Source organism: Artibeus jamaicensis, unplaced genomic scaffold, assembly GCF_021234435.1.
Source record: "Artibeus jamaicensis isolate MK-2021 breed Jamaican fruit bat unplaced genomic scaffold, CSHL_Jam_final contig_1819, whole genome shotgun sequence".
Classification (NCBI taxonomy): Eukaryota; Metazoa; Chordata; class Mammalia; order Chiroptera; family Phyllostomidae; genus Artibeus; species Artibeus jamaicensis.
In genome coordinates, this window is record NW_026521360.1 from 801,154 (window position 1) to 815,670 (window position 14,517).

Consider the following 14,517-nt stretch of genomic DNA (forward strand, 5'->3'; position numbering starts at 1 on the left):
AGAGTTGAAATAGAATTCAAGTAAGAGAAAATACTCAACATGCATTAAAATTTTTTCATGATGAAATGAAGTAGACAAAAACGCGGAAAGGCCACTCTAGTTTGCTATTGCTAGCAGAACCTGGGCTCCCTAGCGCCAGCACAAGCAGCCTTTTCTGGTTTACTTAAGCTGGTCTCAAGGTCGAAGCTGGCCGCAGCCCGTTGCATAAGGGGCCCTGTGCTCCCCCGCAGTTCCCCACCCCCACTTCCGCGGTGGGGTGGAGGAGTAAGAAGAAGGGAGGCCGCAGCATCTAGTCTGAAAGCCCAAAAATGTGCCTTGTAGCTGGAGATTATCGCCTACCCTGAAAGACGGAAATGGTCCTCTTTTCCACACACCACTCTTTGTACAAAGGGGGGTGGGGAAGGAAATGCAGGGGGACGTAGATGCCAAACTGCTCCCCTAAACAGAAAGGGACCTAAGATTGAGATTGAGATTGAGAGAAAAGAAAAAAATCTCCAGTCAGAAAAAACTGTCCTGATACAGGAACAAACAAACAAACAAAATACAGCCCAGTCAATGCCCAGCCTTTCACACTTGTTTACTTTATTCATCAATTTACATGGAAGGGGGAATAACGGAAAAGCTTACTCCAAAAATTTTTCCAAAGAAATATTTTACTAGAATATTTTGGTCGTGAGAATAGCATTCCTGCACATCCAAAACCTCACTTCTCTTCCTTTTTTCAAGCCATCAGACTTCGAGATTTCCCCTTTTTGCACTTTCTCGCCTTCTCTCCACTCCTTTATCCCTCTCCTCCCCGGCCCATTCTCTCCTTTCGTTTTGATTCCTCTCCTGCAGCGCCGGCGTTTCGGGCGGGCGCGACTGGACACTGGCTCGCGTTGGATTCCGGGGACGGTGCGCGGCCCGGTGGTGGGGCAGACGCCTTAATTCCCCCGGGAGACCCAGTAGGCTGGGCTTTCCTGGCTATTCTTTCTCTACTCTGGTTCCCCTTTCTCTGAAGGACGCAGGAGCTGAGCCAAGTTCAAAGTCACGTCGCCAGCCCCTCTTAGAAGTGCTTCATTTCTCTACAAGGTGCAAAGCCCCTATATCTCGTGACACGTTTTTGTTGTCGTTTGTCTTGTTTTTAGGAAGGAAAGGGAAATTAAAGAGCGGGCAAGAAAGCAAGGGGAAAACAAAACCCTACAAAGGCTTTTCAGGTATTGCCCCCAGAGTAGATTTGGGTTCCTTCGCGGGAGACAAAAAAGCGGCCAAGCTGCATTTTGCACCGTGTGAGTGAATTCAGTTTTTCAACAGGTTTCCGGAAGAGCCCGCTGTTGCGATGTCAGATTCTCAGGACCCGCAACTGTCTCCGTCGGGCAAATATGTCCCCTCTTTGTAAGTTTTCCAAAATTGTTCTTTTGAGAACTCACTGAGCTTGCGCCAAGCTGGCGAGGGTAGGGGTTTTGCTATCTGTGGATATCCCTGCATAGCCGGGCCCCTGGACGCCAGGGCTTGCTTACTTGTTCCGGCAAGTGGAGGGAATGGCAGTGCGACAGAGAATTCGGGTTGTTTTAAAACACACGCACACACACGCACACACACACACACACCCCAAAAATCTGGGCACTCCTTCACTGAGCACCTCAGTGCTGTTGTGGACCTCTGTTAATGGTTGACTGAATTATTTTGTAGTATGGTGAGGTTCTTTTTGTGTGTACATTCACATAGAAACAGTGTATATGTACACACACACACGTATATCTTGCTGGCTAGCAAAAGCCAAAAACAAACAAGCAAACAAAATCAGCCTTTAAATTGGAAAACGGAAGCACTCGGTGGCTATATCATTCAAACTTTTAATGTTCCTCCTAAGGAAAAGGATGTATATGGGGGAAGAGATGGGAGACACAAATGTGGAATCAGTTGTCTAGATACATCAAACCAAAAGAAAGAAGGAAGGAAGGAAAGATGGATTTTACAAGATTTCAGCACCAGCCTCTGCATCACAGACTCGAATTCAACGAGATCAACAGGATATTAAGTTGCAGGTCACCTTTGATTCAACACTCTCAGCCACTCCTGGGCTGGATGACCCCTGACCCATGAAGGGCCACATGTGTGGTGGGGGAGCCTCCTCTGTAAGACCCGTGTAGAACAAGAGTTCTTTGTCAGGGCTTTATAGAAGTGTAATATAAAAGGAGGGGAAATCTGTAATATAAAAGAATGGGAAATCGTGAAAATCTCAGCCAATGTTGTAACTTTTAAATGCCATTTTTAAGAAGGGGGAGGTTGAGTGAAGGTGCCAAGGTATCACAGGATAAGGCCCTCTCCTGTCTGCTAAAAGAACTTCTCTTCTCCCTACAGTTAAAATTTATTATTCTGTAACTAGGCTTATAAAACGTCTTTATATAAAATATATGCTCACCAGAAGTTTAGTGATAGGGATGCAAATGTTTGTGTATTTGTCATTAAGGACTCAGAAAAAAATAGATGCCAATATTTCTATGTGATTTTGCAAATGGAAGAAAACTAATTGCCCTTACTTTATCTCCTCTTTCCTGATGAGAGTGTTCCTATTGCTGTAAAACAAATTGAAAATAAACCAAAAAAACAAGAGGCATTAGCTTAATTATTTTGAGGACTGGTATCCTTTGGGCTCCCAGGCGAACTACATCCAGGGAGGTTGAACGTCAGTGACAGGCAAGCAGCTTTCCAATAAACTGCAGTGTTATTGCAATAGACTTTGTAATACAATTTAGGCTGTCATTCATAAATAACAATGCCATATGTCAACCATATTGCTCACACAAGTAAATCCATCAACGTGTCACTATTTGATTTATCTCAACAGCTTCTTCAAATATTGAAGTATAGATATTGGAATGGGTGTGAAGTGGGAGGAATTGCTCATAAACTTTGAACCACAAACTTTGAAATAAAAAACAAAAACAACACCGTTTCAGTTCCTCCTTTATCCCCCACTCCAAAAACATCCTACAGGATAAAGAATGGAGAACTCATCTTGAAGCCAATATATATAATATTACACGATTATATTAACCGTGAACACGTAAGGAAATTTTGTGGTTCCTGTTTTGACGTTATAAGCATATTTTGAAACACAACAATTAGGCATTTCCCAAGAATTTACCAGTCCTACTGGTCAAATATGGGTCAGAGGCCATTATCGAACTACCCTCTTCTCTGAGGGTAAAAACGATTGAGAACCAAGTGATAATATTTGATGACAGGCCAATTTTACTCCGTTTACTTTTTAATAGTGGGGAAGTAAAGAGAGCCATAAGTTTTCAAAGGCTTTTAACCACTAAAGTCAGGTGGACATGGGGTGTGTCCAATTCTTGACTATCCCAAACAAATGAACAAATCCCCAAACCAAGGAAACTAACGTTTCAGTCACAGCCATATAGTACCAATCTTTTGCTTTGGAGGGGGGGGGGAACCCTCGTTTACATGAACCCATGTAAAAGTGACAGGGATCATAAACTTCAGCAAAAAGCACATTTTTGGTTTCTCTTAGCCCCACAAGGATGTGTTGCCTGAGCTTAGAAGGGAGGAAAAAAAGAGGTAACACTTACAGAGGCGCTCAGAGGGCTGCCCGCTTCAGAGCACTCAAAACCTCTAGGCCGGGTCGCGGCTCCCACGGGGTCAGAACACTCGTGGTGAGGGCAGGAGGGTGGGGATCTGGTGCCCGCCCAGTGCAGGTGGGTTGGTAGTCGGGAACCTCACTGCCTAGACGCCTGGAGAGCCTGATTCGGGGGGAACAGCCCTTGAACCCAAAGTCCTTGTCATTTCTGGTCGTGACAAAACTCCATAACATGCAGCTTTGAGGGCCCCTTAGCCCACCTCACCTCGGCCTAAAGAGTTCTCGAGTGTATAACCCCTTTTTTCAATGTCTGCTAGTAACTCTCCTCCCAGTTGAGCACCCAGTGCCGCCTTTCGTCTTGGCTTCAAACTAATCCCTCTGCTAACTCCGCATAACGTGTTCGCTCTTGAACCCGCCTCTTGCGCGACCCAAATGGCACTAAGCACTCCAAATTCGTTGGGCATCCAGCCCTTCTGCAAGGAAGCCGCTCTTACGGAAACTACTTGGGACCGGAGAGCAGTAAAGCAATCGCAACGGCAATAAAATGCTGGGTGGTTCCCCCAGCTCCTTTCTTATCCACTTCACTGTCCCGGGCTTATCCCCTCCCCCCGCCGCAGAAACAATCAAACAAAGGCTCAAAAGCCAGGAAATGTTCAATTCACTTCCCTTAGAGTTATTAATTGCCCACAGCCATCGCAAGGAAACTTGGCTGGGTTCAGTGACGAGAGGAGGGCACCCGAGAGCTGCAAACCCCCCCACCTCTACTCCGCGCAGCAGGAAGCCGTTAGCGCCAGCTTGGGCATCCCCCCGAGATCCGGCCTGTTGCCTTTAGGCAGCTGAGCGAGGCTTCGTTCGGGGCCTCGGTGTTTTACTCTTACCTCCCAACATCCTCCTGCTTTTGTTTGGGGCTGAGAGGAGCGTGGGGTTCGGGGTGCAACAGCGAGGTCTGGAAAGAAATTCTCCCCTAAGAACACCTGTTCAGCCTAGAAAGGGCATTTCCACTTATTGCCACGCTGAGACCCCTACACAAGCATCGCCAAAGTGCAGACAAGGGTATGAGTTTCGATTATCAGCCCTGACTGTCAGCACCATCGCGAAAATACAGCACTAAATCCACAGGAGAAGTGGAGCAACGACTTCTATACCCCCTGCCCACCAGTATTATTTTCTTCAAGTCCCTGGAAATTGTTGGTGTTTATTTCGGAAGTGTGATACAGGTCTTTAGAAACGGGATGATTAAGGGGGTGTGATTTGACTCCCAAGTGTCTTGAAAAAGAAACAGCGCACCTGGGTTAGGTAGGTCATCACAACCTAATAAAAAATGCGTCTACGAAAATAAGAAGCTCTTTCTTGTTCTGAAATAAAGAAAGGCAATCCCGGAAATTCACTGACAGCCTTCCTGATGACCATCTAGCTAGGCCTGTTCTCAGGTTTAATTGGCAGGCGGTTTACTGGCGTCTTATTGGTGTTGATGGAATTTTGTTCCCAGTTCTTCCTTTTAAGAATTAGAATCTCAAGTCGGTTTACCTGAGTTAATTATCTTTTTAGGGTCTGGGTTTGGTCATAAATTTGCAAATCTTCATTAAATGCACTGTGTAAATATCCCTCTCTCCAATCGCCACCCAAATCTCTATTATTTTTTTAAGATTCCCTTTTTTAGATGTCCATAAAAAGAAATTGATCAGGGAACTATATCTGAATTAAGACATATTAAATTGATGACAGATACATATCACGCTGTGTTTAACAAGAGTTGTACAAGGAGGCGGGTTCCAGATTCTGCTCGCCTGTGCTGCACCATTATTCACATTTTTACAGCCTCTCCTTCATGCCTTTACTCATTAAACCATTAAATTTCAGCAATTCAATAAAACAAAGCAGTTATAATATTGAGAAAAAGCTATTTTGAAAGGGGTGGAGGTACCCATTTTATTGCACAATAAAAATGCTCAACAGTTCGTATTAAAGGCAATGTTTTGGTTATGTTCTTTTTTTTATTCATCCTTTTTGTTTTGTTTTTACTTATAACCTGCAGGTTTGAATGTAAAGCTGCCATTATGCAAGTACTGACACTCATTGCCTAGGAATTCAAATAAAGGGAACTTATTTGAAGTGTTCTGAGAGGAAATGAAGACAGTGGTGACGATTCCAAATATGATGCTTTCCCCAGAAACCATCCATGGAGATGACACTGCCATTGCTCCACTGTTGCTTGTTTGGCTTGAGATGTTTTGAGTCTTTGAAACAAAATTGTAAAAGGACTTGTCCTCCCTAAATACAGATGTGAATTTTGTCACTGTTATTTAATAAAACATTCGTAATTGTGATGGCACTCATGCCTTTCTTATTTCTTATTTGAATTTCATAAAAATAAAAAAAACTATTTGAAATTTGTAGTACTTTCTTTGTTTGGCTCTCAGTTTTAATTAGAGAAATTACATTCCCTGGGCTAGTAAGTAAGTTCCAGTTAAACATTATTTATACCAATGTAAATGGAGTTAACAGATCAGCTCTTTCAAAAATATTTACCTCTTCCCAGGACCATCTCCCAGATGATGACTTTATGCAGTCTATTTTTACATGGACTGAAAACAAATCAAGCTGATAATGTTTCATTGTATCCCCCCCAAAAAAACCTCATTTTAGCCATTATCATTTTTTTACAGTAATTTTATGCAAGGCAACAAAATAAAAATTAAAAACTCTGACTTTAAATTTTGAGCATCTTGGAACATCAAAAAATTTTACTATGCTTTATTTTTTTAAAGGTGAAGTGAAACTCTGGGACAGTAAGAACCCTAAAGTTTGGGGGATGCCACAATTTTCTGTCCCCTAAAAAGTAATGCAGGAATCTATTTCTCTTTTTAAACTAAGTTGATGGGGAATCGCTTGAAAGATATGGGGTTCATTTTATTAAAAGCCATTTTTTATTATTTTAAAATCAAACACATCTCCTACTATATCAGTTTGTTAGAAAACGATAACAAGGCAGAAATAAACAAATAAATTTATTTATTTACTAATAAATATTAGTAAATATTTATTTACTAATATTCTATTAGTAAACAAATAGGGAAGATATTTGCTTGATTTAAAAATAATTACTTTCTTGGATCAATTCTAATGTGTGGTCCTCTTGAAGAAACTGAGCACATGTTTGAACACCTCTTGAACACATGTGCGTTCTGGACTGGAAGGAAAAATTCTTCTTGAAGGGTATTTACCTAGCTGCTTCCCTCTAGAGACATGCTGTTTGGCCTGCCCTGCCACTGTATCTACCAGAGGCAAAAGTTAAAATCGCTACAAGACGTCCCCCCTCTCCCCCCCCAAAGCCAATCGGAAGTGGCAGATCTAGAACCCGCGAGCAGTGAGACTACATTTCGAGCCAATTCCTTTGAACCGTATTGAAAGGGCCTCCATGAGCTAAAAAGTCGAGGTAAAACGGTTCCTTTCGGGAAAGATTTATTTTGACCACACTTTGTGTTTAGTAGAGCCAAATGACTCAAATCGTTTTGCAACCAATAGGACTTTAATACCCCTCCTCATTCCGCCTCCTGTCTGAGCCCTACGTGAGCGTGTGGCAGAATGGTGTGCTTCCCAAATAATAAGTTCCTAGAATCACCCCTACAAGTACGATGACGGGCGAACATCTGCTCACTTTCTCCAGAGAGCAGCCTAGGGCTCTTCCAAGGGAAGTGTGTGGTTGTTGGAAGGTGCTTCTGCTTGCTCTGAGGCAGAGGTTTTTGAAGTTGGGAATAGCTCCCTGCCTTCTGCCCCCACCCCAGTGGGGGTGGGGGGTGGGGGTGGCGGGCAGCCCTTAGCCACATCCTGCCCTTCAGCCGCGTGCCGGCGCGCGCTCTGCCCAAGGAGCGTTTGTGAAACGAGGAGAGACGAGCGCGCAGGCCCAGAACAAACTTTCTGCCAGTGCAACTTGGACATCCCTGGGGAGGCGGGGGACGCAGGGCTCTAACGGAGGAGGGGGCGCGAAGCGAAAGCTAAGGCGGCTACAAGCAGCGGGGCGGATCTCCGCTGGGACCAGGGTCTGAAAGGGAGCCAATCGGGCAGCCGCGGTTGCTGCCAATCACGGGGCTCTCTCCAATACCACCCGTGCCATTTCCAAAACCTCAGTCCCACTGTGCAGCTCAAATGTGGTGTTCACTCTGCCAATCGCTGGAAGACAGAGTGGGAACAGGAATACGCAGAGTTAGGAGGTCAGGACAAAGAAGTTAAAGAGTCCCTAATATATACATGTTTTGGGAGGCGGGTAGAGGGCAAAAAAAAGTCCCCCCAGTTAGGGTCTATGGGTCTGATTGTGTGGTTCTGATGGAGCTCCCTTTGAGCAAGAGGAACTCGCCAGCGCTGAGATTAGCGGATTTGGCAACGGCTCAAGCCAAGCCTCTTCAGAACATGACAGGCTTCCCGGCGCTGGCCAGCCCGCCCGCCCACTCCCAACTTCGCGCCATAGCCACGCACCTTCGCCCTCGGGACCTGGGCGCTGACCCCGGCGTGGCCAGCACTCGGCTGGGACCAGAGCACAGGGCCCAGGCGAGCGCCCTACGCCTCAGCCCTCCCTCCCAGGCGGTCCGGGCACAGCCTGAGGCTCCCGCGGTCACCAACCGCGCAGCAGCCGCCGCTGCGCACCCCGGAGCCGGCACCTATTCTGGTGGCGGGGGCTGCTGCGGTGTGCTGCCCTCAGCGCCACCGCCCCCAGCCCCTCCTCTTCCTCCCTCCCCTTCCCCTCCCCCTCCTCCTCCTGCCCTCTCGGGCTACACCACCGCCGACAGTGGCGGCGGCGGCAGCAGCGGCAAAGGCCACAGCAGGGACTTCGTCCTCCGGAGGGACCTTTCCGCCACGGCCCCCGTGGCGGCCATGCACGGGGCCCCGCTCGGAGGGGAGCAGCCGTCCGGCACCGGCTCCCCCCAGCACCCGGCCCCGCCTCCCCACTCGTCCGGCATGTTCATCTCGGCCAGCGGCACCTACGCGGGCCCGGACGGCAGCGGCGGCGGGGGTCCCGCGCTCTTTCCTGCGCTGCAAGACATGCCGGGAGCGCCCGGCAGCCACCAGCACCCGCTCAACGGCCAGATGCGCCTGGGGTTGGCGGCAGCCGCGGCAGCCGCGGCGGCTGAATTGTTCGGTCGCGCGGAGCCACCCTTTGCGCCGCGTTCCAGCGACGCGCACTACGGGACGGTGGCGGCCGCTGCAGCAGCTGCCCTACACGGCTACGGAGCTGTGAACTTAAACCTGAACCTGGCGGCGGCTGCAGCTGCTGCTGCGGCGGCCGGGCCCGGACCCCACCTGCAACACCACGCACCACCCTCGGCGCCACCGCCGCCGCCGGCTCCCGCGCAAGACCCGAACCAGCACCACCCCCACCTTCCTGGGGCCGCCGGGGCCTTCCTGCGCTACATGCGGCAGCCAATCAAGCAGGAGCTCATCTGCAAGTGGATCGACCCGGAGGAGCTGGCTCGGCAGCCGCAGCCACCACCGACCCCGGCCGGCGGCTCCAAGCCCTGCTCCAAAACTTTCGGCACCATGCACGAGCTAGTGAACCACGTCACTGTGGAGCACGTGGGCGGCCCGGAGCAGAGCAGCCACGTCTGCTTCTGGGAGGACTGTCCGCGCGAGGGCAAGCCCTTCAAGGCAAAATACAAGCTGATCAACCACATCCGCGTGCACACGGGCGAGAAGCCCTTTCCCTGTCCCTTCCCGGGCTGCGGCAAGGTCTTCGCGCGCTCCGAGAACCTCAAGATCCACAAGCGCACTCATACAGGTGGGTGTCTGTCCCCGGCTGCGCCGCCGCCGCCGCTTCTCTTCCTCCTCCCCCTGCTCGCCTTAATTTTCCCCTCCTGCTACTTCTCTTTGCATACGTATAACCCGGACATGTGACTTCTTTTTTTTCTCTCCCTTTTTTTTTTTTCTATGAGTAAGTAATTCGATAGCACACACAGGCCCCGCGGTGGGTTCTCACACGGTGGAGTCTCCCGCGCTCCCGCAGCCTCTCCGCTGGGACTGGCCACGCGCTCCAGCAGCCGCCGCCGCTGCGCCGGAGTAGAAGCAGCAGCAGCCGTTGCAGGAAGGCGCCCTGGACAGTCGGCAGCCCCCATCCGTCCAGCCCCGGGAATCTGGGGAGGGAGTTGGGGGAAAGGGGAATTGGAGCCGGAGCCGCCCCAGAGTTCCTCTCCACGGGTGGCAGGCCCCTCGCGTGCAAGTGGCATGTGGGATTTGCTGCGGCATTTGGGCCAGGAGGCCCAGGAGGGAAGGGGGCCCCGGAAGACCTCCCCTACACACACTTGCCCCAGTTACACACTCCCCCCCCACACACACTTTCACATGCACACACTTCACACAACCTCACACACCTGTATTTCCTCCTAAACCTGCCCCTTTCCTCTGCTGGGATACCCATATGCCCTGATACATTTTACACGTACGCCCTCATTACAGTTACTAATTTACACACCTTCATACGCACACGTGCGTCGTCACACACATTTTATCACACATGCCCTTGAAGGTACTGGGGAAATTAGCTTCTGTGCTTTCAAAGGAGGCTCTAGTTCCAGGAGTACAGGGCTAGCCGCAGAGCCTCCCATTATCTTTTGGACCTCGCCTGCCTTAGAATTTAGGGGGAGCCCCCGGCGCCGTGCGGACCCCTCCAAACCTACCCCAAGCCCTGCCTTTGGGGATGCCACGACCCTGCGTGAAGGCGGCTGCGGCGTGGGGGCGGTGGCCTGGCCCCTGTGGGTCGCGTGTTGCGTTTGAACATTGGGCAGAAAGCGCTGATGAGTGCGAGCGCAGGCGGGATTTATAGGGACAGACAATATTACCCCTCGGAGGACACTTAAGTAACTGGAGTTTACATTCAGTAATTACTTGGCTGATTTATCGGTGCGGCGGCGGCGGCTAGGAGGCAGCCGCAGGGCTCGGGCCAAGGGCGTTCGGGTGATCTGCCGGAGGAACCAGGTCTAGAGCCCTGGCCTCGCCTCGGTAGGCTGACACTTAACAGGTCTCCTACGGAACTGCAGATGATGGGCCGGGAGCACATTTTCCCGGGAGCTCCTTTTGCCTGCCGGGTTCTTTTCTAATCGGATCCGTCCACCTTAATTATTTTTCCAAAAGGAAACTTCCCAGGAGGCTCTCGTAAAATTTCTGGTCTGCTAAGCCTGCTGCCTGCTCGTGTGCTCAGTACTTACGGACGGTGTAGCTGCCAGGGACCGTGAAGGAGGCGTGCAGGGCGCGGCAGTTGAAGACGTCCTCAAGGAGAACCCCTCAAAGCTGAGCCTTGCGGCCTTGGCTCTTCCCTTCTTTCTAGGCCTCGGAGTGGGAGAGTACCTTTCCTTCGCGGGAAGGGAAGCTGTAAGGTGTCAGGGCCCTTTCCACCCCTTGAAGCAAGGAAGTGGAAGTTGACCGCGCGGAAGCTAACCTAGGTTCCTGCTCTAAGGCCCCAGCCAGGAAGGCTGCCTCCGTCCTCCCGCATATCTTACCCCCGCCAGGAGGGGGCGTGAGCGAGTGCTTAGCTTGGTGGGGTTGTGTGCCGAGACGAGACGTGGGTATCCAGGGAGACCTATGGCTGTTTATTGTTTTCTGGTTTCACGTCGTGCGCAGGGTTGCTTATGCCAGGCAGCAGTGACTGCGTAGGCCTCGCCGGATACCTCGGGGAGGGATGCGAGCACCCCACGTTCATACTCAAACCTGTGCCAGGTTTTGGCGTTCTCTGGGCCGCTTAGCAATTGTTATGTTGTGTCCAGGGAGGGATCCAGCCACTCTCCCTTTTGGAGGTTATCCGGGGTCCCAGAACATATTGATCAAAAGGAATAATCCCTGACCACTTCCGAAGGCCCATTTTTCCTGACCCATGTGCCCCCAATTCCGTTTGTAATCCTCTACTGCTTGGGGCTGGAGTCCTCCTTTCAGGAGAAGGACTTGATAGGATCTTAGAGTTACACACCCTAGCTTTCATTACTCTGCAAAACAATGTAAGTAGTTAAATTTTGATGTGACCCTTATGTTAGAGTCTGAAATGTAAACACTGGGGTCTCACCCTTTCTAGTTGGGTAGAATTTACTCACTGTCTCCTTATTTCTGAATAATGTAGGCAATTTTATCACCCCCCCTCATTTTTTCTCTACTTTTTTATCCTTAATTTTCTACCTTTCCACTGCCTGTACTGGGTCAAACTGTTTCTCTTTATCACGTGCTATGCTGGAGCCAGACATGTTCAAGCCGTTTAGTTTTCATATTGCAAGGATATATAGCTTGTACAGAAACATGAGAATACTAAAAAAAGCAAACAAACCAAAAACCCAACATTGCCCATTGGCATAAAGCGAATAAAACCACCATGTTGAAAGGGTTGATTATGATATTTTATGAAGAATGCTATATTAAATTAGTATTATCTCCAACTTAAAGTAGAATACAGAAATGAAGACAAATAACTAATGCTTTGATAAAAATTGATTATGGTAACTGTTGAAACTCATTTATAGAGAATTTTTAAAGGTTGTCATTATCATTGTGTTATGTTGTATTTTCATTTCTATAGATCAGTGTAGAAGGTATATTTGAATAATATCTAATTTTACTTTTAAACAGTATTTCCAGGTAGCATAAGATAAGTTACATTCCAGGCAGTACTTTCAGCTGTCTTTACATACTCTGTCATTGAACTAGTTATCATTGGAGAAATTAACCACAACAAAACTACACTGAAATATTTTTATTAATACTTTGTACACACTAAACTGTAAATTATCCAAAACTGATGAAATGGCACACCTTGTGTGTCATCAGAGTAGCTGTTGAAATGGGAAGAAACATAACTTTATTTGTTAAATCATTTAAATATGAGGAAAATATTAATACAGTGATATGTGTGAGATGACTTGTTCAATTATGGACTCAGGTATGTCAAGTTCCTATACCCTGAGGTGAGAAAGAAAATTTATAGTTACCTGCTGGATTCTTTTTTTTTTTTTTTTTTGCTTTTTAATACTAAGGTTGCTGAATTTTTAGTTGTCTCAATGAGCATTTCCACTTCCGTGATTAGAGGCCTTGTGTTTAAAAGTATTGTGTTCCTGGGGTTGGTTACAGCAGCTTAAAGGGGTTATGGGCCAAAAGACTGGTAAATCGTTCACCTTGTTTGACTATTAAGTAATGCAGAAAGCTGTTAGAATGTTTACTTATGACATCAGGTAAATGCCAGGCTCAGGCTGAGGCTCATGTTCTTGATTAATGCTTGTTAAGGCTCTATTTTGCTAGGCTCTTAATTGCCCTGCAAGTTGTGAGGAAAGCTGGTAGGAGGAAGAGGCCAGTGGCCATTTCTGTGCCCAGCTAGCTTGTAAAAAATCTAGTGGTCACACTTTTTCATAGGTGCCTTTATTTCTGAAGAAAATGGGATTCTGTTTTATTTCCTTTCCTTTCCCATCAGTAAAATGTTGGGGAACACCCTGAGACAAAACACCATTATAATAATTTTACTGAACCACTCCCAGTTTACTTTTAATTGGACATATGTGTTTATTTTTCTTCTTTTTCTTGTACTAAAACTATTTTTATCAGTATTTATCTTGCTAGGGGGAGCTGCTCAGAAAAAATATATGTGTATTTTTGCACATATGGAACCTGAGGGGAGTGAGGATATGGGTATTCAGGTTGTAGCTGGGTGTCGGTTTTACATTCTGGACCATGCTCTAGTCACTTTCCCCCTGACCCTATTGGTACTTACTATAGGGGTTGACATCCAGCCTCTCACAAGCCCAGTCCAAGGAGAGCCTCCAGGCCAGTGGTCGCCAGGCCCATCCTTGAAGTATTCCTTTCCTGATGCATCCTGAAAATAAGAATTACGAATGGGAATTAGGTTGGGAGTTGGTCTTCTAGAGAATGGGAAAATGCATCCTCATTTCTGCTCCAACATCCATTTTCTCTTTTGAGTGAGAAGTCTCTGAAAAGCAATTGTTAATCTTTCCTATGTTTTTTTGCAGGGGAAAAGCCTTTCAAATGCGAATTTGATGGCTGTGACAGGAAGTTTGCCAACAGCAGTGATAGAAAGAAACATTCTCATGTCCACACCAGTGACAAGCCATATTACTGCAAGATTCGTGGCTGCGACAAATCTTATACTCACCCAAGCTCTCTGAGGAAGCACATGAAGATTCATTGCAAGTCCCCACCACCTTCTCCAGGAGCCCTTGGTTATTCATCAATGGGGCCTCCAGTGGGTGCTCCCTTGTCCCCTGTGCTGGACCCAACCAGGAATCACTCTAGCACTCTCTCCCCTCAGGTGACCAACCTCAATGAGTGGTATGTTTGCCAGGCCAGTGGAGCCCCCAGCCACCTCCACACACCTTCTAGCAACGGAACCTCTTCTGAGTCTGAAGATGAGGAGCTGTGCAGGAACTCTGAAGTAGTGCGGACGATACATTAGAATTTATTAGTAATAATAACAAGTAAAATAATAAGTGGGAGTCCTTGGACCATATCCTAACCTGAGACAATGCCGAGCCTGAGAAAATCCATGACTCAGACTTGCCACCAAGTCTAATTAGCCTTATTTATTTAGTATAAAACCCCATGGTGTTTTTACATTTAGTTAATTTAATTAAGATATTTGGGCTTTTTCCCCCTAACAAACAAACAAAACTAACCAAGCTGGACTTACACATTGCAGAGGGACAGGGCTGGGAGCACAATGTACCAAGAAAAATAGGTGAAGAGATCAATTAATCAAGAGACACACTGCCAATGCAATATATATTTTTTCAAAGGTGAGAGAAAGAACACTAAGTCAACTCAACACAGCAACAAGGCCCTCTGCATTTCCTAGAGTGCCTTGCAAATGCCTTTGACACCGTAATGTGGGCTTCTTTGGAGCCTCTTAGTTGCTTCCTTGAGTCCTAATTCTGTGAAGTCCTCTTGATTGTAAACCATACACT

At 47.7% G+C, this 14,517-nt stretch overlaps 1 protein-coding gene across 1 annotated transcript; it reads left to right on the forward strand.

Moving 5' to 3' along the window:
- The first annotated feature begins 7,891 nt into the window (after positions 1–7,891).
- On the forward strand, positions 7,892–14,009 carry ZIC5 (Zic family member 5). Its single transcript, XM_037143378.2, has 2 exons — positions 7,892–9,353; positions 13,567–14,009. Exons 1-2 carry the CDS (start codon positions 7,907–7,909, stop codon positions 14,007–14,009), a joined length of 1,890 nt encoding a protein of 629 aa, XP_036999273.1. The 5' UTR covers positions 7,892–7,906.
- Positions 14,010–14,517: the final 508 nt, after the last annotated feature.

What these genes read in the sequence shown, in the direction of transcription:
- ZIC5 (XM_037143378.2), top strand. Translation starts at nt 7,907, where the DNA reads ATGGAGCTCCCTTTGAGCAAGAGGAACTCGCCAGCGCTGAGATTAGCG. An exon ending in CCACAAGCGCACTCATACAG is followed by an intron (nt 9,354 to 13,566) that starts GTGGGTGTCTGT and finishes GTTTTTTTGCAG; the next exon opens with GGGAAAAGCCTTTCAAATGC.